This window comes from Anomaloglossus baeobatrachus, chromosome 1 (genome assembly GCF_048569485.1).
Source record: "Anomaloglossus baeobatrachus isolate aAnoBae1 chromosome 1, aAnoBae1.hap1, whole genome shotgun sequence".
In the NCBI taxonomy this organism is placed as follows: Eukaryota; Metazoa; Chordata; class Amphibia; order Anura; family Aromobatidae; genus Anomaloglossus; species Anomaloglossus baeobatrachus.
In genome coordinates, this window is record NC_134353.1 from 150,146,069 (window position 1) to 150,170,508 (window position 24,440).

At 46.8% G+C, this 24,440-nt stretch overlaps 1 protein-coding gene across 3 annotated transcripts in view; it reads right to left on the reverse strand.

The window, feature by feature from the left end:
• Nucleotides 1–15,978: 15,978 nt before the first annotated feature.
• Nucleotides 15,979–24,440, reverse strand: part of TLR3 (toll like receptor 3) — a 107,542-nt gene continuing 99,080 nt past the window's right edge. For all 3 annotated transcript variants that reach the window (XM_075334557.1, XM_075334552.1, XM_075334565.1), the window contains exon 5: nt 15,979–17,104. In XM_075334557.1, coding sequence (XP_075190672.1) covers nt 16,876–17,104 — 229 coding nt within the window. In that variant the 3' untranslated portion in view covers nt 15,979–16,875. The remainder of the gene's footprint in view (nt 17,105–24,440) is intronic.

The following is a 24,440-nucleotide window of genomic DNA, read 5'->3' on the forward strand; positions in this document are numbered from 1 at the left end:
ATCACATCCACAATGGTTACAGATAGAGAGCTGTTACATGTTCCTCACCCCTTATAGATAAATGAATACAGTGCAATGAAGACTACATATAGCACCTCATGTGAGTCTATAGTAGATATATGTGTGTAGTGTATACTGTATATATCCCATGTATAGCTATCTAATATATAAAGATGTGTGTATGTACAGTATGCGTGTGTGTGTGTGTATGTGTGTGTGTGTGTGTGTATGTGTGTGTGTGTATGTGTGTGTGTGTGTGTGTGTGTGTGTGTGTATGTCCGCTAAAGGAATCCGCACTGTTGTATTTATAATCACAAAAGTTTGCACAGCCACCTAATTTGACTCAGGGAACGTCATAGACTATGTTTTAAGGGGACAATTTAACCCTGCGCTTTACAGTTATTCAACCAAAACACTGTCTACATTAAAGTCAATAGAGCTGGAAGCTACAGGTCATTAATAGGAGCTGTGATTGGTTGCTGTAGGCAACGGAGGAAATTCTTAGTATATGCTTATGTGTGAGGTAATACGATTTCTGTGGAGAGACGAATAGAGAGACAGAGACAGATAGCATGGGAGAGAGAGAGCGTGAGAGTGACAATTACTATCCCAGGCAACGCTGGGTACTACAGCTATATATATATATATATACAGTGTTGGCCAAAAGTATTGGCACCCCTGCAATTCTGTCAGATAATACTCAGTTTCTTCTTGAAAATGAATGCAATCACAAATTCTTTGTTATTATTATCTTCATTTAATTTGTCTTCAATGACAAAAAAAAAATGTCAAAAAGCCAAATTGGATATAATTCCACACCAAACATAAAAAAGGGGGTGGACAAAAGTATTGGCACTGTTTGAAAAATCATGTGATGCTTCTCTAATTTGTGTAATTAACAGCACTTTTAACTTACCTGTGGCACCTAACAGGTGTTGGCAATAACTAAATCACACTTGCAGCCAGTTGACATTGATTAAAGTTGACTCAACCTCTGTCCTGTGTCCTTGTGTGTACCACATTGAGCATGGAGAAAAGAAAGAAGACCAAAGAACTGTCTGAGGACTTGAGAATCCAAATTGTGAGGAAGCATGAGAAATCTCAAGGCTACAAGTCCATCTCCAAAGACCTGAAAGTTCCTGTGTCTACGGTGCGCAGTGTCATCAAGAAGTTTAAATTCCATGGCACTGTGGCTAACCTCCCTAGATGTGGAAGGAAAAGAAAAATTGACGAGAGATTTCAATGCAAGATTGTGCGGATGGTGGATAAAGAATCTCAACTATCATCCAAACAAGTTCAAGCTGCCCTGCAGTACGAGGGTACAACAGTGTCAACCTGTACTATCCGTCGGCGTCTGAATGAAAAGGGATTGTATGGTAAGATACCCAGGAAGACCCCACTTCTTACCCCGAGACATAAAAAAGCCAGGCTGGAGTTTGCCAAAACTTACCTGAGAAAGCCTAAAACGTTTTGGAAGAATGTTCTCTTGATCGTGTGCATGGCATTATGAAGTCTGAAGACTACAAACACATTTTGCAACAGAATGTAGGGTCCAGTCTGAGAAAGCTGGGTCTCCCTCAGAGGTCATGGGACTTCCATCAGGACAATGACCCAAAACACACTTCAAAAAGCACTAGAAAATGGTTTAAGAGAAAGCACTGGAGACTACTAAAGTGGCCAGCAATGAGTCCAGACCTGAATCCCATAGAACACCTGTGGAGAGATCTCAAAATAGCAGTTTGGAGAAGGCAGCCTTCAAATCTCAGGGACCTGGAACAGTTTGCCAAAGAAGAATGGTCTAAAATTCCTGCAGAGCATTGTAAGAAACTCATTGATGGTTACCGGAAGCAGTTGTTCGCAGTTATTTTGGCTAAAGGTTGTGCAACCAAGTATTAGGCTAAGGGGGCCAATACTTTTGTCTGGCCCATTTTTGGAGTTTTGTGTGAAATTATCAATGATTTGATTTTTGTTTCATTCTCTTTTGTGTTTTTTCATTGCAAGCAAAATAAATGAAGATAATAATACCAAAGAATTTGTGATTGCAATCATTTTCAAGAAGAAACTGAGTATTCTCTGACAGAATTGCAGGGGTGCCAATACTTTTGGCCAGCACTGTATGTATTGTGAGACTGTGACCGGGGTTGTCTATGACGGCCGGTATGTCTCGCCCCGGTTGTGCTCCCTCCATGTATAGAAAGCAACTCCACTCCAGGGTTAATGCTGTTTCCCTGCAGGCTAAAAGGAGGGTTAAAAGGAAACAGGAACAAGGGCGTGGGCCCTAGTGTGAAGGAGTGAACACAACTCCCTGAGTTTCTGCCAAAGAAACACATGTGAGCCATTTCTAGAACCTGGCTTGTTGGTCCAGGAGGAGGACATTCCGGAACGTGTTGTGTGCTGTTTTGGACTTTGTTTGTGCAATAAACCGTGTGCTGTGACCATTGGTGCCTGGATCCCGTGTCTTCTGCCGCGCAGCCGACCACGCTACCTCACACATGGTGGAGAATGCGGGCATGCCAGCCCAGTGAGGTGTAGCATCCCTCCCTGGTGACAAAGTAGCGCATGTCCTGGATTCGACCGGCTATACTACAGCCCAAACCCAGTGACACCATGGAGGACATACTAAAGCAGCTGGCTCAGGCTAATGCACAGCAACAACAGACCAATGCACACCTGCTCCGGTCGTTGGATCGTCAGCAGCAACAGCACCAGCACTCCTTGCAATTGCAGGAACAAAGGCACCAAGAACAGATGGTTCTCCTGGCCAAGTCGATCCGTGCCGGACCGGCAGCAACAACCCCGGGAACGGGTGTTGATGGCAGCGTCCGGAAAGCGGTGAGACAAGCGTTGCAAAAGATGACCCCGGGGGATGATGTGGAAGCGTTCCTGGCGGTGTTTGAGCGGGTGGCCGAGCGGGAGAAGCTGCCGACCCCCCAGTGGGCTGAGGTATTGTCGCCCTATCTGACGGGGGAGCCCCAAAAAGCGTACCTGGACCTCTGTACCGAGGACGCCATAGAATATGAGACCCTGAAAGCCGAAATACTTGCTCGGTTGGGGGTGAATACCTATGTACGGGCTCAGCGAGTAAATCAGTGGTTCTATGAGGAAGTCAAACCCGTACCCTCCGCCTATGACTTGTTGCATCTGGTAAAGAAGTGGTTGCAGCCTGACACTCGGAGCCCTGCACAAATGGTGGAGAGGGTAGTGGTTGATCGCTTTGTGCGCACTTTACCCGTCACCATTCAACGGTGGGTAGGACAGGGCGACCCAAGTACCCTGGACCAATTAGTGTGCCTGGTGGAGCGGCATGTGGCTACGCAGGACTTGATACAGGACACTGAGACTTTGCGTGCCGCACATCGGTCTGGCCCCTCCAAGCCTCGGACCAAGGAGCCACCGCTGACACCGGTGCGGGAGTCCGCTACCGTCCCATCTGAGGCCGCGCCCGCCCTCCCTGAGGTCCGGAAGGCTATGTACCCTAAACGACAACTCGTCAAGGGGGTTTCCTTCCCTATTAGATGTTGGCGGTGCCAGCGGGTGGGACATATGGAAGCCCAGTGTCCACTCACCACGGAGCCCATGGATTGTGGGGTTACCCGGCGTGGTTCAATGTAAGCTCAGGCGGTGTGTACCGCGGACCTTGTCTCCCCGAAGACTGAGCCCCACTTGTGCCAAATACAGGTGAATGGATGTCCGGTTACAGGCTTGTTGGATTCCAGAAGCTTAGTGACCCTTGTGCGATCAACCCTAATGGCTGAAGTAAAGGCCACAGGACGTACAGTGGGGGTGGTTTGCATACATGGGGACCGCCGAGACTATCCCACGGGGGTTGTCACCATCACAGCACCATGCGGTCAGGTGCAACATGAGGTGGGACTTATGAACACTCTTCCCTATGACGTGATCCTAGGAAGGGATCTGCCATATTTTTGGACTCTATGGAAGGGGCCTCCTAAGTCCCCTCAGGTATTGGACAGTCCGGGACCTGAGACCGACAATCCCGAATCCGGGACGCCTGCCATAGGGGTCCCCATGATAGGGACAGAATGTGAACCCGATAGGTCACCCCTAGAGGTATTGGCAGGAGAGGCTGAGATGGTCGAGCACATCCCGGGGTTGGAGGCGTCCCCGGATACGTTTGGGACAGCCCAACTCCAGGACCCTACATTAATACATGCCCGGAGTCGGGTGACAGTGGTTGACGGGGTGGCACAGCTGCCCGGTGCCCAGGTAAGGTACCCCCATTTCGCTCTGAAGCAGGATTTACTCTACCGGGTAGATGAAATACGGGGCATGGGGGTAGAGCAGTTGGTGGTGCCCCAGCCGTATCGCCGTCGGGTCCTCGACTTGGCTCATAAACACCTGATGAGTGGCCACCTAGGGGTCAAGAAAACGCAGGAGCGAATATTGCAAAGGTTCTATTGGCCCGGGGTCTTTGGGGAGGTAAAACGGTTCTGCGAAACCTGCCCGGAGTGTCAGCTTACCGCACCCCTGGCCCACTTTCGCAGTCCGTTGGTACCGTTACCCATTATAGAAGTCCCTTTTGAACGGATAGGGATGGATCTGGTGGGGCCCCTCGTAACGTTCGCTCGAGGGCACCAACACATCCTAGTGATCGTTGACTGTGCCACCCGGTATCCAGAGGCGATACCTCTCAGACATACTGCAGCGAAGCTTATAGCTCGGGAGTTGTTTGCTGTGTTCTGCCGGGTGGGGTTGCCCAAGGAAATCCTTACGGATCAGGGGACCCCATTCATGTCTAAAGTGACCAAAGAGCTATGCCGGCTACTCCAGATCAAGCAGTTGCGTATGTCTGTGTATCATCCTCAAACGGACGGTTTCGTGGAGCGATTCAATAAAACCCTGAAAACCATGCTCAAAAGGGTGATTTCCAAAGAAGGGAAGGACTGGGATATGATGCTTCCCTATTTGATGTTTGCCATCCGAGAGGTGCCACAGGCATCCACGGGGTTTTTGCCTTTTGAGTTGTTATACGGGCGACATCCCCGGGGATTGTTGGACCTGGCAAAGGAAACATGGGAGCAGGAGCCCACCCCCCATAAAAGTGTGATTGAACACATTTTAGGAATGCAGAACCGCATAAGCGCGGTCATGCCAATTGTGAAGGAGCATTTACAGGAGGCTCAGGCCGCGCAAAGCGGCCGCTACAATAGACAAGCCACCGTGCGGACCTTTAACCCCGGGGATCGGGTGTTGGTATTGGTCCCCACGACAGAGAGTAAATTCCTGGCTCAGTGGCAAGGCCCCTACGAGATAAAGGAAAGAATCGGGGTGGTCAACTATAAGGTATTGCAGCCCGGTAGGCGGAAACCTGAACAAATATACCATGTCAACCTGTTAAAACCTTGGCAGGAACGGGAAAGCCTGATGGTTGATTTTTCCCCATCTCCCTCCTCTTCGGGTCGTTCAAACCCGGCTCCAGCGACCTCCGGAGAGGACGAACCAGAAGCAAGGATTGGAGAAGCCCTCACCAAGCAACAGAGGCGAGAGGCCAGACGGCTGGTTCAGCAGAACCCCGATGTCTTCTCCGAGCTGCCTGGTAGGACCAGTCTGATACGACATGACATTGTCACCGAGCCTCACCTGAAGGTATGCCTGAAGCCATACCGGGTGCCGGAGGCTCGAAGACAAGCCATATCAGAGGAAGTGAAGACAATGCTACGCCTGGGGGTCATCGAAAAATCCCGGAGTGAATGGGCTAGTCCCATTGTCCTAATACCAAAACCCGATGGCTCCTTAAGGTTCTGCAATGACTTTAGGAGATTGAACGAAATATCCAAGTTCGATCTCTACCCCATGCCCCGGGTGGATGAGCTGATTGATAGGCTGGGACAGGCGCGATATTGGCAGGTGCCACTGACGGAGTCCGCCAAGGAGAAAACCGCTTTTGTTACGCCGGAGGGTCTCTTCCACTATGTTGTCTTGCCTTTTGGGTTACATGGCGCTCCGGCCATGTTCCAGAGGTTGATGGACTTGGTGCTGGAACCCCACCAGGCGTATGCACCAGCGTACCTTGATGACATCATTATTTACAGCTCCGAGTGGCAGACCCACTTGGAACAGGTACAAGCGGTGGTGAACGCGCTCCGAACAGCCGGATTGACAGCCAATCCCAAGAAATGTGCGTTGGGGCTCACGGAAGCCCGCTACTTGGGCTACGTAATAGGCCAAGGAGTGATTAAGCCCCAAATTAACAAAGTTGAGGCGATCCAGAAGTGGCCTAGACCCCTGACCACGAAGCAGGTTAGGGCCTTCCTGGGTATCGTGGGGTACTACAGGAGGTTTGTAAAAAATTTTGCGGGACTATCAGCCCCCTTGACGGACCTTCTCAAAGGCAAGAAGTCCGTCATGGTGCGCTGGACTCCGCAGGCCGAGGACTCCTTCCGGGCCCTGAAGGGGGTCCTGTGCGGACAGCCCGTTCTTGTCAACCCTGATTTCCGGAAGGAGTTCGTAGTACAGACTGACGCCTCTGAGGTCGGCCTGGGGGCAGTGCTGTCTCAGGTGGTTCAGGGGGAGGAACACCCCGTCACCTTCTTAAGTAGGAAGCTCACCCCTCCCAAGCGGAATTATAGCGTAATGGAGAAGGAGTGCCTGGCGATCAAGTGGGCCTTGCAGTCCCTACGCTATTACCTGCTGGGACGGCAGTTTCGCTTGGTGACTGATCACTCTCCGCTGGTCTGGATGAGGTCCGCCAAGGAACGGAATGCCCAGGTTACCCGGTGGTTCCTTTCTCTACAGAACTTCTGGTTTACGGTTGAACACCGGGCCGGTAGGTTGCAGGGCAACGCCGATGCCTTGTCCCGCGGCCCGTGTTTGATGGCGGGAGTTCAACCCCGCACGCTTGAACTGAGGGGGGGGGTGTGTGAGACTGTGACCGGGGTTGTCTATGACGGCCGGTACGTCTCGCCCCGGTTGTGCTCCCTCCATGTATGGAAAGCAACTCCACTCCAGGGTTAATGCTGTTTCCCTGCAGGCTGAAAGGAGGGTTAAAAGGAAACAGGAACATGGGCGTGGGCCCTAGTGTGAGGGAGTGAATACAACTCCCTGAGTTTCTGCCAAAGAAACACATGTGAGCCATTTCTAGAACCTGGCTTGTTGGTCCAGGAGGAGGACATTCCGGAACCTGTTGTGTGCTGTTTTGGCCTTTGTTTGTGCAAGAAACCGTTTGCTGTGACCATTGGTGCCTGGATCCCGTGTCTTCTGCCGCGCAACCGACCACGCTACCTCACAGTATATATATATATATAGTGATTGGTCGTGCCAGCCGCCCGTGACCAATCAGTGACGGCCAGCCCCGAATTGGCCCGGGATTTGAACCATGCTTCGCTGATTCGTCGCACACAGACACCGCGGCACACAGACACTGCTGCACACAGAAGCCTCTATATACACCCCAGCAGCCCCTATATACACCCGAGTAGCCTTTATATACACCCCAGCAGCCTTTATATACACCCCACAAGCCAAAGCCTCTATATACACCCCAGCAGCAGCCTCCAGCACACAGTAAAAAAAATCAAACGATTATACTCACCTTGCACTTTCTTCTCTTTTCATACTCTGTAGTACTTTCTCCCTCCCCTCGCTGGCCCTGCAGCCTGGAGATGCGGCTACTTCCTATTTCCTCCTTGGCATGTCCCACCCACATCTCTGCTCAGCTGTCTTCGGATTGGATGTGGGTGTTGCTGAGGGAGTGTTGCGGGCAGGCCCCTTAGATACCCGACTGCGGCCTTAGCAACGTGACACAGACTGTCACTGTTCATTTCACGCATTAATTTATGTCCTTCAGACACTGGTCTTCCATTTAGGCTTCGGCGTCGAGTTTCCAGTAATACCAGCATTTGCCACGACAAAAAACAAGTCACAAGCTCAAACTCTACACCGTGTTGATATATACTGTATCTACCAAAGCCCGTTTTTGGTCATGGACAACTCCACGTTGCATTTTCAAGAGTTAAAATGAGATCCAAGGTCAAAATTCAAGTTTCTGATACCCCTTTACAAGGAAAGTTGCTTATAGATAGTCAAAACGTTTTCACAAGAAATGTGGTGTACAAAAATATTTTAGGTTGATATTGTTAACTAATATATTATAGTGTCGATGTACTTCTGTCCGATGATTTATTTAAATACAGTTAGATATTCATTTAATAGTTTATATATTTTGATGATGTTTAATAATTTCGTTCAGTTGTATTAAGTTCTATGAACAATAACATTTAATGATAATGTATATATTTTACCCTGTATATTCATTGCATTATTCTTAAATCTCCATAAATAAACTACATACATATGCTAGAATACTCAATGTGCTAGAATCGGGCCACCATCTAGTATATACATATACACTCACAAATATATACACACACACACAAAAAGCCAAGTTTTTTCAGTCCACTTTTTTTATGCTGAAAACGCCCCCCCCCGGCTTATACTCGAGTGACAGTCCCACAAAAAATTATTCTCACCTGTTCTCCATTCCCGCTGTGTCCTCTTGCATGCTTCTTGCAGACTGAAGGCACATAGACTACCTTGGCTATCGCAGCCGGTGCAGAGGCCGCCATTGTTGTCATCAGTGCTTTACTTCACTTGAATGATTTGTGGCACCAGTAACAGCAGCGGCCCTGTGTACCAGCCGCATTCACTGAGGGGTCTATGTGCCTGCAGTCCTCAAGAAGTGGGTAAGAGGACAACAGCATAATAGGGGACAAGAAGGGGACCAGAATGAGGACATTACTAAAGGATGGGCACATTACTACAGGTAAATATAAACAACATCTGAACAGGTGGGGGAAATTTTTGGTGGTAACATCCGATCACCATAACCCCTGTATAGGACAACAAGGGTAATAAATCCCCGGTAGAGACTCCATAACTATCAAAGGACCAAAAGAGAACGAGTCATACACGCAAGTGAATATACAAAGTTTATTAATCAGTTGTATAAAAAACACACAGATTAAAAAGGTTCAAAAGAGTGCTGGAGAGGATCCAAAAAGAGAGGAACTGCACACCTATGCTGAATATGTGCAAAAGCACATCAAGTACTGGCTGGGAACCTGTGTCACAAAGTAATGACTCTCAGAATAACTCTAAGACTGCAATAATTACCATATAAACCAAGTTGAGTGCAACATAGTGCAAAAAATACTGGGAAAAGAGATGGTACAGAAAGTGCCCAATACACATGCATTAAGCTAGACTGAAGTAAGAAAAGGGAGAGAGTTTGCCCCTCACACAGTAAAAGTAACCAAAGGGATTGTAGGTCAGACAAATAATCAAGGACACATACCCATGATCGCCAGATCAGCAAAGGTGAAGTGCAGCTCCACAGACCCCAACGCGTTTCGCGAGGGCTTCTTCACTGGGGGACAATATGGACACATTACTACAGGGCACAATATGAGCACATTACTACAGAAAACAATATGGGCACATATAATATAGTAATGTGCCCATGCTATTGTAATGTCCCTATCCTTTAATAATGTGCCCCATCCTTGTGCCCATCCTGTAAAAATGTGCCCATTCTGTAGTAATGTCCCCTTTTCTGCTCCTCTTCTTGTAGCAATGCTCCATCTTGTAGAATTGTCCCATATTGTGCCATTCTTCACACTCGCAAAAGCAAAGACAAATTCTTCTCACCTGTCCTCCTTCCTTTCAGAGCTTTATGTCAGATGACAGAATCCTGCGTGCTGTGCAGGGATGAGCTCTCTATACAGCTTACTCCAATGATCAACTGCTGACCTCTGATTGACCGGTGGCTGATCATTGCAGTAGCAGTATAGAGAGCTCACATCTGCCCTGCCTGGAAATCAGTCGTTTGATATAAAGCAATGACTGCGCGGCCCCCAACACAGGCTGCGATCATAATGGGGGCAATGGGCCATCAGGCGACAAAAAGCATTGGTCCACCCGCATGCGGCCTACGAGCAGCGTCTTTGAGACCACTGCACTATGGGATGTGTGGGAGGGTGCAAGGGAAGGGGGCGGGGACTCCATGCACTGTACCCACCCATCAGGGTGGCAACATGATGTCGGCTGTAATGCCTGTCAACAATGTGGCACCCCTGAGGCTTCAGTCGCCACAATGGTAGTGTATCTCAGCCAGAGGTGTAGTATCTCATTCCCTGGTAAGAAGGGGTTACAAACCGGTATACATAAAACACAGACAGACACTCTCACTCAGCAACACCTCATTAAATCATGGTAAGGGCCTAGTAACAGTCCGAGGCCAGGCTAAGGGGAGGAGTCTACTTAGTGGGAGCAGCCTGTAGAAAGTGAGTCAGTCGAGAAGGAGCAGTGAAGGAGTCAAGACCTGTGGTCTGGAGCTGCAGCAGCTCGGCCCAGGCACATGACAGAAAGGGTCCTAGAGCCCACGGGAAGCGACCATGTGGCCTCATTCCACAAACAACATACCGGAGTAGAGGGACTTGGCTGCAATAGGGGACCGGCCCCTCAACTAGTGAAGAACTTCAAGACTCAGCTAGCTAACCGGAGGCTGAGGTTACTTCAAGTGCCGAAGCCAAATCCACACACATCCAGTGAAAAGGTGACCCCATAGGGCGAAAGGGATAGAGCTCCAAGCCACCCGAGAGGGCCCACGGACACCGGCTCAGGGCTCTGTTTGTTTAGGCGCGGGACAAGTGGGAGAGGTCAGCACAGGAAGATGACCAGGAAAGGTACACAGAAGGGTGTACCGGATTGTGCCTCCGAACTATCCAAGATCGGGTGGAGCCCATCACAGCAGGACCCGGCACTCCAATGGCCGCATTTGTCTGGACGTGCCAACCTGGAACTCAGACTGTGAGTAAACACCTTGTGACTGCATCCCTATGTTGTCCGGTTATTCCCTGCACCTGCGCACCGCCACCATAGACTACTACTCCCAACAGCCCTGGGGCCTAGTTCTACCTGTGGAGAGCTATTCCATCTCTGCTGCATCAGCATCGACCCCAGGGAGGACTGAACAGCAGCGGTGGCACCTACCTTGCCGCATACCACAGGTGGCGTCACGACATCTACCCTGTAAATATTACCCCACAATCACCATCTTTATTAAACGACATGCCGGGGTCATGGAACCGGGCCTGGCCACCACAGCATTCCAGAACAGAATCGCGGCCCGGTAATGAGTGCCCTGAGCCCCGGTGTGTCAACAAGGTCCTGCCCCTGACAACGTTCCATCACAGGAAGCAGCAAAATCCCAGCAGCTGCGGTCAGATGACCTCTCTGAGTCAGGTGAGAGGGTCTGACAGCAGCGCAGGTAGGTAGTTGCTATTTACTTACCTGCCCCTATGTAGCCCAGTGAAATGAAAAAATAAAAAAAAATAAAAAAAAAGCAAAATAACCCCTTTAATGAATAGAATATGAAAGCCAATATGCCAACATGTTACACAATTGGTTGACGGCTATTTCTTCCAACCATACACATGCATGTTCAGCTTGGTTGAGTATGCATGTGTTATGGATTGGAAAAGGAGACTAATCTGTTACTATGTAAGGCAGCTGCTTGTCTCTTAGAAGGTTGTGAAAGTAGACCATGCTCTAATTAGATGTGGGGCAAATCCCACACAACCCCCGAAACAGGTTGCTTGTAGATGAGTTCTGGAATGGTTTTTATCCCTGGGTATGTTAAAAGGCTTGTTAGAGGGTTGGATATTAAATTTTAGGGTAGTTAACTTTGCTAGGTAGGCAAACACTCTTTTTTTTACAGTTTTCCCTCGAAAATAAACCATACCCAAAAATAAGCCCTAGCAAGGACTTTCAGCAGTTCCACTGCAGGTCCTCGCGTTTCATAGCACTGGCAGCCGGAAGCAGTACGGCATCAACGGATGTTTCTGTGTGTGTGCATGATGTTCCTGTGATCTGATGTGTGTGTGTGAGAGTGCCAGCTGGAAGCAGGGGAGGACCACTGTGGAGCACACAAGGACCTGCTGGGAGTGCTCAATGTGGATCGCAGAAGGACCTGGGAGTGATGCAGATGTCCGGGGTCTGGTAGGTATGATTCTCCTGGGAAATGTTTTCCTTTTTGGGGGAAAACGTACCCCCAACCCCCAGTGTTTCCCCATAAATAAGCCCTACCCCAAAAAATAATTTTTCAAGGCAACAAATAATATTACACATTGTCTTATTTTTGGGGAAACAGAGTAGTTTGTATTCTATTGGAGAACCAAAGAATTAGCCTTTAAATTCAAAATGCCTTCTCTCTTTATTCTCCCCTAAGATCAGCTACCAGGAGAGTGTCCATAGACTCGCATACAATTTAGAAAGTAAGTTGGTCCTGGTAAAATCTGTGGATTAAGCCAACTTCTACTCAGTTGTGTATAATAATAATCGTTAAGATGAACTATAAGGCAAAAATAATATTTAGCGTTTATCTTCATTGATTATGCCTAGTACTAAATTAGTGAGGTCAAAAGGCACTGTCTTTAAGTGTAAGGCTGAGGGTACACAGACATTACTGCGAGTGCATCGCATCACAATCGGCTCCCTTTCTGCTGCGAATGTAAGTCGAGTGTCATGCCACTGTGCTGCAATCCTGTGATCACAACATATCTGCGGAGGAAAGGGAGGGACTAATCTTTCTATCTCCTCCATTGTCACCTGATGCATATATCACACTGCACTCTGGTGTCATCCAAGTACAATGTGATGTTTCTCTTGCACCCATAGACTTGTATGGGTGCGAGTGAAAATGAATCGGATTCCACTAGTAGCATGCTGCAATTGTTTTTTTGGTACGATTAGGGCTGAGAAAAAAAATTGCTAATGGGAACGATTCCATACAATAACATTGGTCCGAGTAGAATGCGATTTTTTTATTGCATTCCACTCGCTCCATTTTACTCACTGCGTGTCCTTAGCCTTAATGAAAATGTTCAGTTATGCCAAGGAAAATATCTATTTACTCAAGGTATTGCTACTTCGTACTTAGTACTTCTGAGAGATGTCACCAGGCAATAACAGTGCTTCTTGCCTTGGGTAATAGGGTTCCTTCTGTCTTTAACAAGGACTGCTAAGGGTCAAAATGTCCATCAGATCCTTTGTGACCATAAGGCTATGTGCGCACGTTGTGTAATTACATGCAGTTACGCTGCGCTCTGCAGCGCAGCGTAACTGCATGCGTCCTGCGTCCCCTGCATAATCTATGGAGATTGTGCAGGGGCCGTGCGCACGTGGCGTCTTAGAGCGCAGCGCTTCGGCTGCTGCCCGAAGCGCGCGTTCTAAGAAGTGACATGTCACTTCTTTCCTGCGCTTTGCCTGCATCCCCCGCTCTGTCTATGGGAGGAGCTGCAGGCAGAGCGCATGGAATCGGCTTTTTTTTTTTTTTTCATTACGGACTCTTTCTGCAGCGATTTAAAGCGCACGTGTGCTGTTCAAATCGCTGCAGAAATTTCTGCAGTGACTGTATGCAACGTGCGCACATAGCCTTATATCTACTCTTTACCAATCAAGTCTTTACAAGCAGAGAAGTCTTTGATGTCTTCCACCTTATTCTAACCATCAAAGGGAAATTAGCAATTATGAAGTACAGTACTCTGTGATGAGTCTGGGTCCACTGGTGAGTTTTTCTATATGTGATTATGTAAATTAGCTGACATACTGACGCTTATTGCTGTTCTGTATGCAATTTTGTATGTTTTTCAGCATGCCTATTGGATATAACGGGCTCTTGATTTTATGAGACCCGGAATGGATTCTTAAGCTCCCCTGAACAGTTCTTTCAGAATGAAATGCGTCGGGAGGTATATCCTTTACTTATAAGGTTCTGCCATGAGATGGTCTGAACCAATCAGAATTTGAATTAATTGGTGAGATTAATCCAATTATTTTTTGGACCTTGATGTTGATAAGCATCTAGTCATCTGGTGAGATAATTTTCAGTCACTATAGCGGTAATAGCTGAATTATTGGCCTACACGTGTCTCCTTGTTTGGAGGGGCCAAACTTTATATGTATTGTTTGTCTGGTTTTATTGGTTGAGGACCTTTTAATGAATTTAATAATAAAGGTTAAATTTTAATTGGAGAATTCGGTACTTCATAATTGCTAATTTCCCTTTGATGTTTGATCAAACAACCCATTGGCTAGAGATATACTTATTCTAACCATGCAGAATTCTACAAACCTGTTTTATTAATCTTTGAACATGGCATATCCAGTGTGTCTCATCTGTTCTTTAAAACCTACTTCTCCTTGACAAGACAGCAATGTTCACTTATTTATATCCACTTATCTACATCCCCAGACGTTATATTCTTAGACTGTCGATGATGCAAAAGCCTTGGGAGTCGATATGTCCCTACTGGCTCCTAAATGATCTCTCGCTGAGCAGCGCGTCATGTTGTCATGCTGGATACTATCTTCGTGTAATTCTACCACTGCTTGTGTGACACGCATCAGAGGAGAATGCAGCTCACATGTGTACGAGGCACATGTGAATACACTGCAAGAAAGAAAGAAAATGCCACCAAGATATAAAAGGGAATATGAGCCGCAGGTATCACTTAAAGGTTAATCCATTCACTCTAATTAGAAAATCATCACATATTAACTCACTAGTAATTAAAACCAGTGTCACCGCAGATTATCTGTAATCAAATACATGACAAGAAGAGGCAAATATCTTACAGTGGAAAAGAATGATAACGGCACACATCTAAATTTGCTGTTTTTCAGAAATTTGGGTAATACTAATAACCAATATTGGAAGCAAATGGAAAAACAGTTGTACCTGTAAAAGTAGAATTAAAAAGTTTGTATGAGATGAAACTACAGTGCACAACACTTTATCATCATTGATATTCTGTGCCTGCCTATGAAAATGTAAATGTGAGCGACATACAGTAGTAGCTCAGTGGTTAGCACTGCAGTCTTGCAGCGCTGGGGTCTTCAGTTCAAATCCCACCAAGGACAACATCTGCAAGGAGTTTGTATGTTCTCCCCATGTTTGCGTGGGTTTCCTCCGAGTTCTCCAGTTTCTTCCCACACTCCAAAGACATACTGATAGGGAATTTAGATTGTGAGCCCCAATGGGGACAGTGTTGCTGATGTATGTAAAGTGCTGTGGTACTAATGGCGCTATAGAAGTGAATAAATAGTATTATGTCTTCTGTTTGTTGATTTCATATCCCTCCTATTTTTATCTGTGCATATATATTTGTGTACCGCTTCATTAATTCGGCCTGATGAAAGGATAAAGGCACTTGTACGGTGTTGAAATGCATAGGCACAATAAGGTGACTGTTCCTCTACCCATGAGCCGTCTTTTGTCTAACAGTGCCAATAGGTTACTTGATTTTCTTCTACACTCGCCGTTGAAAATCGTGTGAGCTGGCAAGTCAATTGAGATATAAATAATTGAGACTGAAAACATACATTCATGGTATAAAAGTAATCTTATACATACTCTTAAATAATTATTATATGTATAAAATAAATAGGGATGATCGAATACCTCAAATATTCGGTTTCGCGAATATTTTCCGAATAGGTCGCCGCTATTCGACTATTCACGAATATTCGATGCACAATGTAAGTCTATGGGAAACTCAAATAACAACTATTCGGAACTTTTCGGGCTTCCCGTAGACTTACATTGCGCATCGAATATTTGCATATCTGCGATCTATTCGGAAAATATTCACGAAGCCGAATATTTGAGGTATTCGATCATCCCTATTTATTTTATACATATAATAATTATTTAAGAGTATGTAATTTTGAAATTCAGACATACAAGGTGCCTTGTTCTGAATGTGAAAGTGCCTTCAAAACAGCAGCAAAGCCTCAATTTTTCTAGGTACACTTGCACACAATTTTTGAGGAAACTGAGGTTGTTCCAAACATCTTAAAGAACTAAGCCCATACAGTCATGACCGAAAGTGTTGACACCTTTGAAATTGTTCCAGAAAATTAAGTATTTCTCCCAGAAAATTATTGCAATTAAACCTGTTTTGTTATACATATGTTTATTTCCTTTACGAGTATTGGAACAACACAAAAAAGTGGTAAAAAAAAATATCAAATTGGACATGATTTCACACAAAGCCCCAAAAATGGTCTGGACAAAATTGTTGGCACCATATCAAAATTGTGGGTAAACAACTTTGTTTCAAGCATGTGATGCTCTTTCAAACTCACAGGTATGGGCAATATGAAAATCACATGAGAAAGCAGAAAATAGGGGAGAAGTTGACTCAATTTTTGCATTATGTGTCTGTGTGTGTCAAACTAAGCATGGAGAACAGAAAGAGGAAAAGAGAATGGTCTGAGGACTTGAGAACTAAAATTGTGGAAAAATATCAACACTCAAGATTACAAGTGCATCTCCAGAAATCTTGATCTTCATGTGTCTACGGTGCACAACATAATCAAGACGTTTACAGCACACAGCATTATGGCTAATCTACCTGATTGTGGAAATTGATGTTCCTTTATCCACTGTGTACAACATAATCAAGACATTTACAACCCATGGTGGCAACTTTATGTGGACAAAGAGACAAATTGATGAAAGGTTGCAACACAGGGAATTCTGGATCATGGATAAGTAGCCCCAATCAAGTTCCAAAGAAATTCAACCTGTCCTGCAGGCTCAGGGTGCATCAGTGTCAGCGTGAACATTAAAAAAAATACAGAGCCATCTTATGTTTTTTTCTTCTATTTTTCCTTAACAAAAAAAACAAAATAAAAATAATAACTGTTTCACGTACAGTACGTGTTTATTTACATTAAGTGAACTGAAAGTGTTCCTTAGGTTTTTGTAGAAAATATTACTGACTCCTTTTTTAGCATGCCACTCGCTTTCTGGACAGAAATACTGTATCCATGAGATAGTATAGGCCAGATTTAATTCACTACATTAGATGACCCTAGGGCAATTTTGAGTTTTTGTTGGAAAGCTTTTCTCCTCTCTTTCTGAACAGGCCACTCTAGAACGCATCGAGACTTGAACATTCCTCTTCTCAGATGTATGCTGTGATTTAGTTTGTAATCGGGAATGTCCTCTAGAAACAGGAGAATGATGTTGTCCCGGCTCTGCTCAATAGCCTGCTGGACAGCCTGTTGTATCTTGAATCTTAAAGAAAAAAAAAACAATTGTTAATATAAAATAAAGTTGCATTGTTTGTATCCTTATATTTTCATAAAATCAGCAAACTATAGAACTTTGCTTTTCTATAGTTCAAAAGATGACACTTTCATCTAATTTTAGCTAATTTAAAAGAATGTAAAATTTTGCAAATTGAGATTAGTTCATGCATTTTGTTTTTTTTTGCATTCGCTACTAAGGATGTCAGTGCTTTTCTATTAAACGGAAACTGTCATACGCATTAAAGGGTGCTTTACACGCTGCGACATCACTAGCGATAGCTAGCGACGTTGTGCGTGATAGCATCCGCCCCGTCGCTCGTGCCACATTTGGTGATCGCTGCCGTAGCGAACATTATCGCTACTGCAGCGTCACACCCACATACCTTTACAGCAACGTCGCTGTGACCGCCAAACAATCCCTCCTTCATGGGGGAGGTGCGTTCGGCGTCATAGCGGCGTCACTAAGCGGCCGCCCAATAGTACAGGAGGGGCGGAGATGAGCGGCCGGAACATGCCGCCCACCTCCTTCCTTCCTCATTGCGGGCGGCCGCAGGTACGAGGTTGATCCTCATTCCTGCGGTGTCACAAATAGCGATTTGTGCTGCCGCAGGAACGAGAAAACAACCTCGCTACTGACCAGACAATGATTTTTGGTTTTTGAACGACGTCTCACAGACCAACGATTTTTGCCTCTTTTGCGATCGTTTAAGGTCGCTCATAGGTGCTACACGCTGCGATGTTGCTAACGACGCCGAATGTGTGTCACAAACACCGTGACCCCGACGATATATCTTTAGCAATGTCACAGAGTGTAAATGGACCTTAAGACTCGCTCAGGCTGCACACCACTACTCAGCCATTGTACTGCAGTTTGATCATGCCATTGATGGCTCTATCACGTTATGCCTCAAAACAACTTTTAATGGATTTATGAGTCTGATGCTTAATACCCTGTTCTAATCATCCAGGTGGGAACTTATCTAGCTATAATCTGCAGCCAGACCATTCTTGTATGGAGACCATCAACCATATTAGAAGGGCATGATTACAGCATCTTCTATTGGACCATTGCTGAATAAGGCACCACTTATAAATAGTAAAGTGTAAGAGCATCAGGCCCTCAAAGTTATTTTAAGATATAAAACTAAATAGCAATAGAAGAAAACCTCAGAATAGTAATAAGGTGCTGGTTTTGCAGGCTTGAAGGTATTCTCAAGTTTAAATGTATCCCTTCTCCATCACTACAGATCAGACTGCTGAGGCCCTCAATAATTCCGAGGACTTGGGCTCTGAAGAGCGAAATGTGAATGGAGCTGTGGTCGATCATGCGAACTTGCACTCCATTCATTCTTAAAGGCTGCACTTGGCTGGTTCTCAGCAAGGCCATAAAAATGAAGGGAGTGGCTGTGCGCCTGATCGACCACAACTCTATTCACATGGGCTCTTCTTGGGATCAGTAGGGATAACCTTCAATCTTGAGAATACTGCTTAGGCTATGTGCCCACGGGGCTATGTATCTGCGGATTTTTCTGCATCAAAATCCGCAGCTTTCCCCCGGAATCCGCACCTCTTCATAAGTGCGGATTTTGTGCGGATTTGATGCGGATTTGACGCGGATTTTGTTGCGGATTTTGCGATTTTAATTCAACTGAATAGGCAAAATCCGCACGAAAATCCGCAACAATAATTGACATGCTGCAGATTTTTCCGCACGAAAATCCGCACAATTTCCGCTGCGGAAAAATCCGCAGCGTGGGCACAGCATATCCCAAATGCCATAGAAATGGCTGGGGAGTAGCTGTGCTGCAGATTTCTGGAAAATCCGCGGCTTTTCCGCCAGAAATCCGGGGCAAAATCCGCGCATTTTCCGCAGCGTGGGCACATAGCCTTAAGGCCCTGTGCGCACGCTGTGGATTTACCGCGGATTTTGAGGCGGAAAATGTGTCTAACATTGCTGCAGTCATTCCCCAGCAAATCCTAGGGGTTTTAAAAAATGCTGTGCGGACACTGCGTTTTTTTATACCCGCGGATTTACCCGCGGATTTTCCGCTGCGGAATTAATGAGCATGTCACTTCTTTTCTGCAGTTTTTGCCATAGATAATGGTAAAAGTCCATGTGGACCAACTTGCGGAAAATCCGTGGTAAATCCGCGGCAAACCGCGGTAAAACCGCATGCGGATTTCGTTGCGGTTTTGGTGCGTTTTTTTCTTAACAAATAGTCACTTTCTAGTGCGCACATAGCCTTAGGCCTCTTTCACATGTCAGTGATTCTGGTAAGTATGTGCCAGTTTTTATACGTACCAGAAGCACAGAAAACGCAGACCCATTAAAATCAATGCGTCTGCGCACATATCAGTGATTTTTCACTGACAGTGTCTTCGTGTGGCGTAATTGTGATTTCCGCACGGAGACATGTCCGTTTTTTTCTGGCATCACTGATATCCCATGGACCACACAGTAGTGTGTGAAATGATATGTGAAACACGTACCAGAAAAACACGGACATTGAAAATAAAAAGCTTTTTATACTCACCTTCTTCAGCAATGCTGTCTCCGGCTGTTGCTACCTCAGGCTTCCAGCCCGGCTAATTATGCTTATGCATATGCAGTTATGCACTGCACAGCCAACCCGGAAGTAGCTGCAGTGGTGAGAGACACAGCGACCGGACACAGGAAAGCTGGAAACCTTAGCACCACGGACAGCAAGATCGGGGACAGGTGAGTTTATCTCCATGTTTTATCACGGATCATGGATAACACATGGAGAACCCACGTGTGTCATGAACGGCACGCAGAGTAACATATGCGTTTTTAACACGTCAGTGAAAAACGTCTGTGTTTGTGTTTTTCACTGACGTGTGAATCAGGTCTTAATGAATATGGCAACTTCCCAGTCAGCAGTCTATAAATTCAAAAAGGGAAGTTATATCATCAGTCCTCCTTAAATAACTTTAGCGTTATACTCTATCTTGTGTCAGCTGCCTAAACGCTTACCCTTTTCCCTTAACTGAGTACAACAATAGACATGTGGCTGCCATCACAGATGTCTGGACTTCTTACAGGATTACTGTATATCTGATTATTGCAGAATGTAAACCAAGATGCCTTTCAACTGTATGCAGTCCCTGCAGGAGTGGACATAGACATAAGAGGGACCGTGCGCGAGAATAATATATGGGTCCTTTTAAGTCCAATAGCTAATAATAATGCACAATTCCATCTGGTTTTAAGGAAAAAGTGGGCCCTCTTACCTCTTGGGCCCCCTGTGTGCCTGTAAGCAGTGGCGTAACTAGAGTTTGATGGGCCCGGTGCAAAGTTCAGACCTGGCCCCCCCCTCCACATACACCGACACTTGGGGTACGGGATAATGACACTGACACTCGGGGTACAGGATAATGATGCTGACACTTGGCTCTTACCCACAGCACTCAGATTTCCCATGATCAGAAAAACCCTCTATCAGCCCCCAGCTTTCCTATGTTCTGATATCCATCTTGTCCTCGGCACCTAGGTCTCCCATATCAGAGCATGGGAAAGCTGGGTGCTGAGAGATGTATAGCAGAGCATGGGAAAGCTGGGTGCTGAGGGAAGGAGCCTTTTTCCCTCAGCACAAAACGTTCCCATCCCCTGATTGTATCTTTGTCCCCCCTTGTATATGTGACGCCCTGGACCCCAGGGGTCACAGAATAACACCACATACACACACCCCCTTCCCTGGTCAGGAACATCAGTCAAACAAAACCCTTGTTGCCTCCCTCCAGGGTCTGATGTCCACACCAGGTGGGGCGGAGCCAGTCGGTTGACCCCACCCACCAAGGAGTTCACAGGCCTGGAGGCGGGGAAAGTAGGGAGTTGAGTTGAAGAGTTGAAGTGGAGAGGTAGAAGTGAGAGGAGCTAAGACTGTGTGTGTCTGGGTTGGAGCCCAGGCACAATCAGCAAGGTCAGCAGACGGTTGTGGCCGTCTGCAGGAGTTGGTGGAGGTCAGCGGAACCGTAGGACCGGGGTTGGGTGGTGGCCCGCCGGTACCAAACCGGTGAGCAGATTGAAGCCAAGCACCAAGGCAGGGTACTCAGACCCCGACTAGGCTCGGAAGCCACCGTAAAGGTCAAATTCTCTGATTGCGGTCTGGACCTCAGGGGTTCATTCCCAACCAAGTCCCGTCAGAAGGCAACAGCCCAACCCGTCCGGATAAGAGCCACCGCCAAGGGCCAGAGATCCAAGGGCCAGCGCCTGCGGGCAAAACGGGCTCTCCCGACACGTACACGCCGGGGAGCGGACTACCCGTGGGAAGCCAGAGGAGTCAAACACATACACATAGGTGCAGGGAACGACAACCACCATCAACCCGTCCGGGGAGAGTGAAAACACCGCAGCCGACTGTGGGCCCCGTCCATCCAGCCGTTTGGTTTACCAGAGACTCTGTCCTTGTCTACCTGAGTGAGTACACCAGTGCCATCCGGCACCGCAAAGTTGCACCCGCGTCCACGCTGCCTCCCCGCATCGGCACCTGCACCTACCCCTCCTCCCTGCCCCCCAACCGGGGCCCCGGGACCAACAGCCTCTACCCACGGAGGAGTCAACACCTTAACCTGCTCTCTGCCATCGCTCCTGGGATCCCCCGTCACCAGCAGCGGTGGTGCCCACCATCACCACAACCCGTGGGTGGCGTCACAACCGACATCCCACCACAAACCTTCCCCCCTTTTCACTCGTGGGCGAGGAGGCGCTGCTCGAGCTCCGGGTCCGGCCCCGAGCTCGAGCCACCGAGGAGCAGAAGCACCGGACTCGAGCGCCAGCGATTTCCAGGCGAGCGGCGTTCCAAACCCCTCCGCCCGCGACATATATAGTTCTCCAAATACAATAATGGCCCCAACATTGCCTTCCAAATAGTATAAAGGGTCCCACATAACCCTTCATATATTAGAATGCAGCTCCATAGTCCTCCATGTATTATAATGCATTTCCCATAGTACTCAATATATAATACTGCACCACATAGTCCTCCATATATTATAATGTACCCCCATAATCCTTTATGTATAAAGTAGCCCTTCAATAATAATCATGAATTTCTCATAGTTCTCCATATATTATAATTCACCCCATAGTACTCCATATATTATAATGCAGCCCTCATAGTCCTCCATATATTATAATGCACCCGTATAGTCCTCCATATATAAAGTAGCCCTCATAGCCCTCCAATTATTATAATGAATTTCACATAGTTCTCCATATATTATAATTCACCCCATAGTACTCCATATATTATACTGCACCATATAGTCCCCAATGTTTTATAATGTACCCCCATAGTCCATGTATAAGGTAGGCTCCATAGTCCTCCATATATTATAATGTAGCCCCCATAGTCCTATATGTATTATAACGCAACCCCATAAAACTTCATATTGTATTATGCAGCCCCATACGCCTCCATGCATAATGCACCCCCATATTCCATGTATAAGGTGTCCTTCATTTTGTATTATGCAGCCCCCCCAGACCTCCATATATAATAATGCAGCCAGCCTCCCCAGTCCTCCATGTATAATAATGCAGCCAGCCTCTCCAGGCCTCCATGTATAATGTAGCAGCCAGCCTCTCTAGGCCTCCATGTATAACAATGCACCCAGCCTTCCCAGGCCTCCATGTATAATGCAGCCTCTCCAGGCCTCCATGTATAATAATGCAGCCTCCACAGACATCCATGTATAATGCGGCCTCTCCAGGCCTCCATGTATAATGCAGCCTCTCCAGGCCTCCATGTATAATGCAGCCTCTCCAGGCCTCCATGTATAATAATGCAGCCTCCCCAGACCTCCATGTATAATGCAGCCTCTCCAGGCTTCAATGTATAATAATGCAGCCTCCCCAGACCTCCATGTATAATAATGCAGCCTCTCCAGGCCTCCATGTATAATAATGCAGTCTCCCCAGACCTCCATGTATAATGCAGCCTCTTCAGGCCTCCATGTAAAATGCAGCCTCTCCAGGCTTCCATGTATAATGCAGCCTCTCCAGGCCTCCATGTTTAATAATGCAGCCTCTCCAGGCCTCCATGTATAATGCAGCCTCTCCAGGCCTCCATGTATAATACAGCCTTCCCAAGCCTCTGGCCACTGTGTACTCACTAATTTATATTAAAAAAACAAACAAGTACTCACCGCTCTCTCTTCCTTCCACCGCTGCTCTGTTTTCACGTCTCCTTGTTCCACCACTGCTGTCCTCACCTCTCTCCTTGTTCCCCAGCCGCTGCTCTGTCCTCACCGCTTTCCTCTTCCACTGCTGCTTGTTCTCCCCTCTCCTCGTTCTCTCGGTGCTGCGGTCGGCATCCTCCCGTCCTGCTCTCTGTGCACTCAGCACAGCAGTCGCACAGGAGTGACGTCACTGCACAGGCACAGGGGGAGAATGATGATGAATAGCGCAGCACCGGCCACGCTATGCTTCATCATTACCGTGCGCGGTGACGGGGGAGCCGCTGCCGCCGCTGACACCAGGCAGTGGGCCCCGGTGCTGCCGCTGACACTAGGCAGGGGGGCCCGGTGTCGGCAGTGACGCCAGGTCATATAGCGGCCGTGTGGTCCGTGACAGATCAGCGCAGCTCCTCTCTCACTGAAAGGAGATGGCTGCTGATCTGCCTGGCGGCCGCCGGGACCCCTAGCCTCCCGGGCCCGGTCACAATAGCGACCGCTGCGACCGCGGTAGTTACGCCCCTGGCTGTAAGGGTTGCACATATGGTGTGTTTGACACTGAGTCCGGTCATAAAGACTGAAATATTTGATAAATTATTTTTACATTGATTGGTATACACTTGATAGCACTGTGTATCCAGACACATACAAGTAATGACTGAAGATTGGTTCATTCAGCTTTACATGATTACCCTAATTTAATATAAATATGGATGGACCATGCACTTCCTCATAGATTGTAAGCTGCCAAGCCGGGTCATCTTATGTGAATTATTGTATTCTGTAAAGTCTGGTATCATTTCTACTTGTCGCCTCTCTCTCTCTCTCTCTCTCTCTCTCTCTCTCATATATATATATATATATATATATATATATATATAAAATGCAAAAATAGGAGCAGCACTGTTGTGGTGCAAAGTCCTTCCAATCAGTCTCACCCAATTTCAATGAGCAGCAAAAAAAGTGAAGGCAGCACACAGCTTCAATCTTGAATGAAAACGCCTACTTATTGGCCCATAAGATAGAGCTCGACATTTCAGTCACAAGTGACTTTTTTCAAGCAGTACCATATATATATACATATATATATATATATATATATATATATATATATATATATATATAAA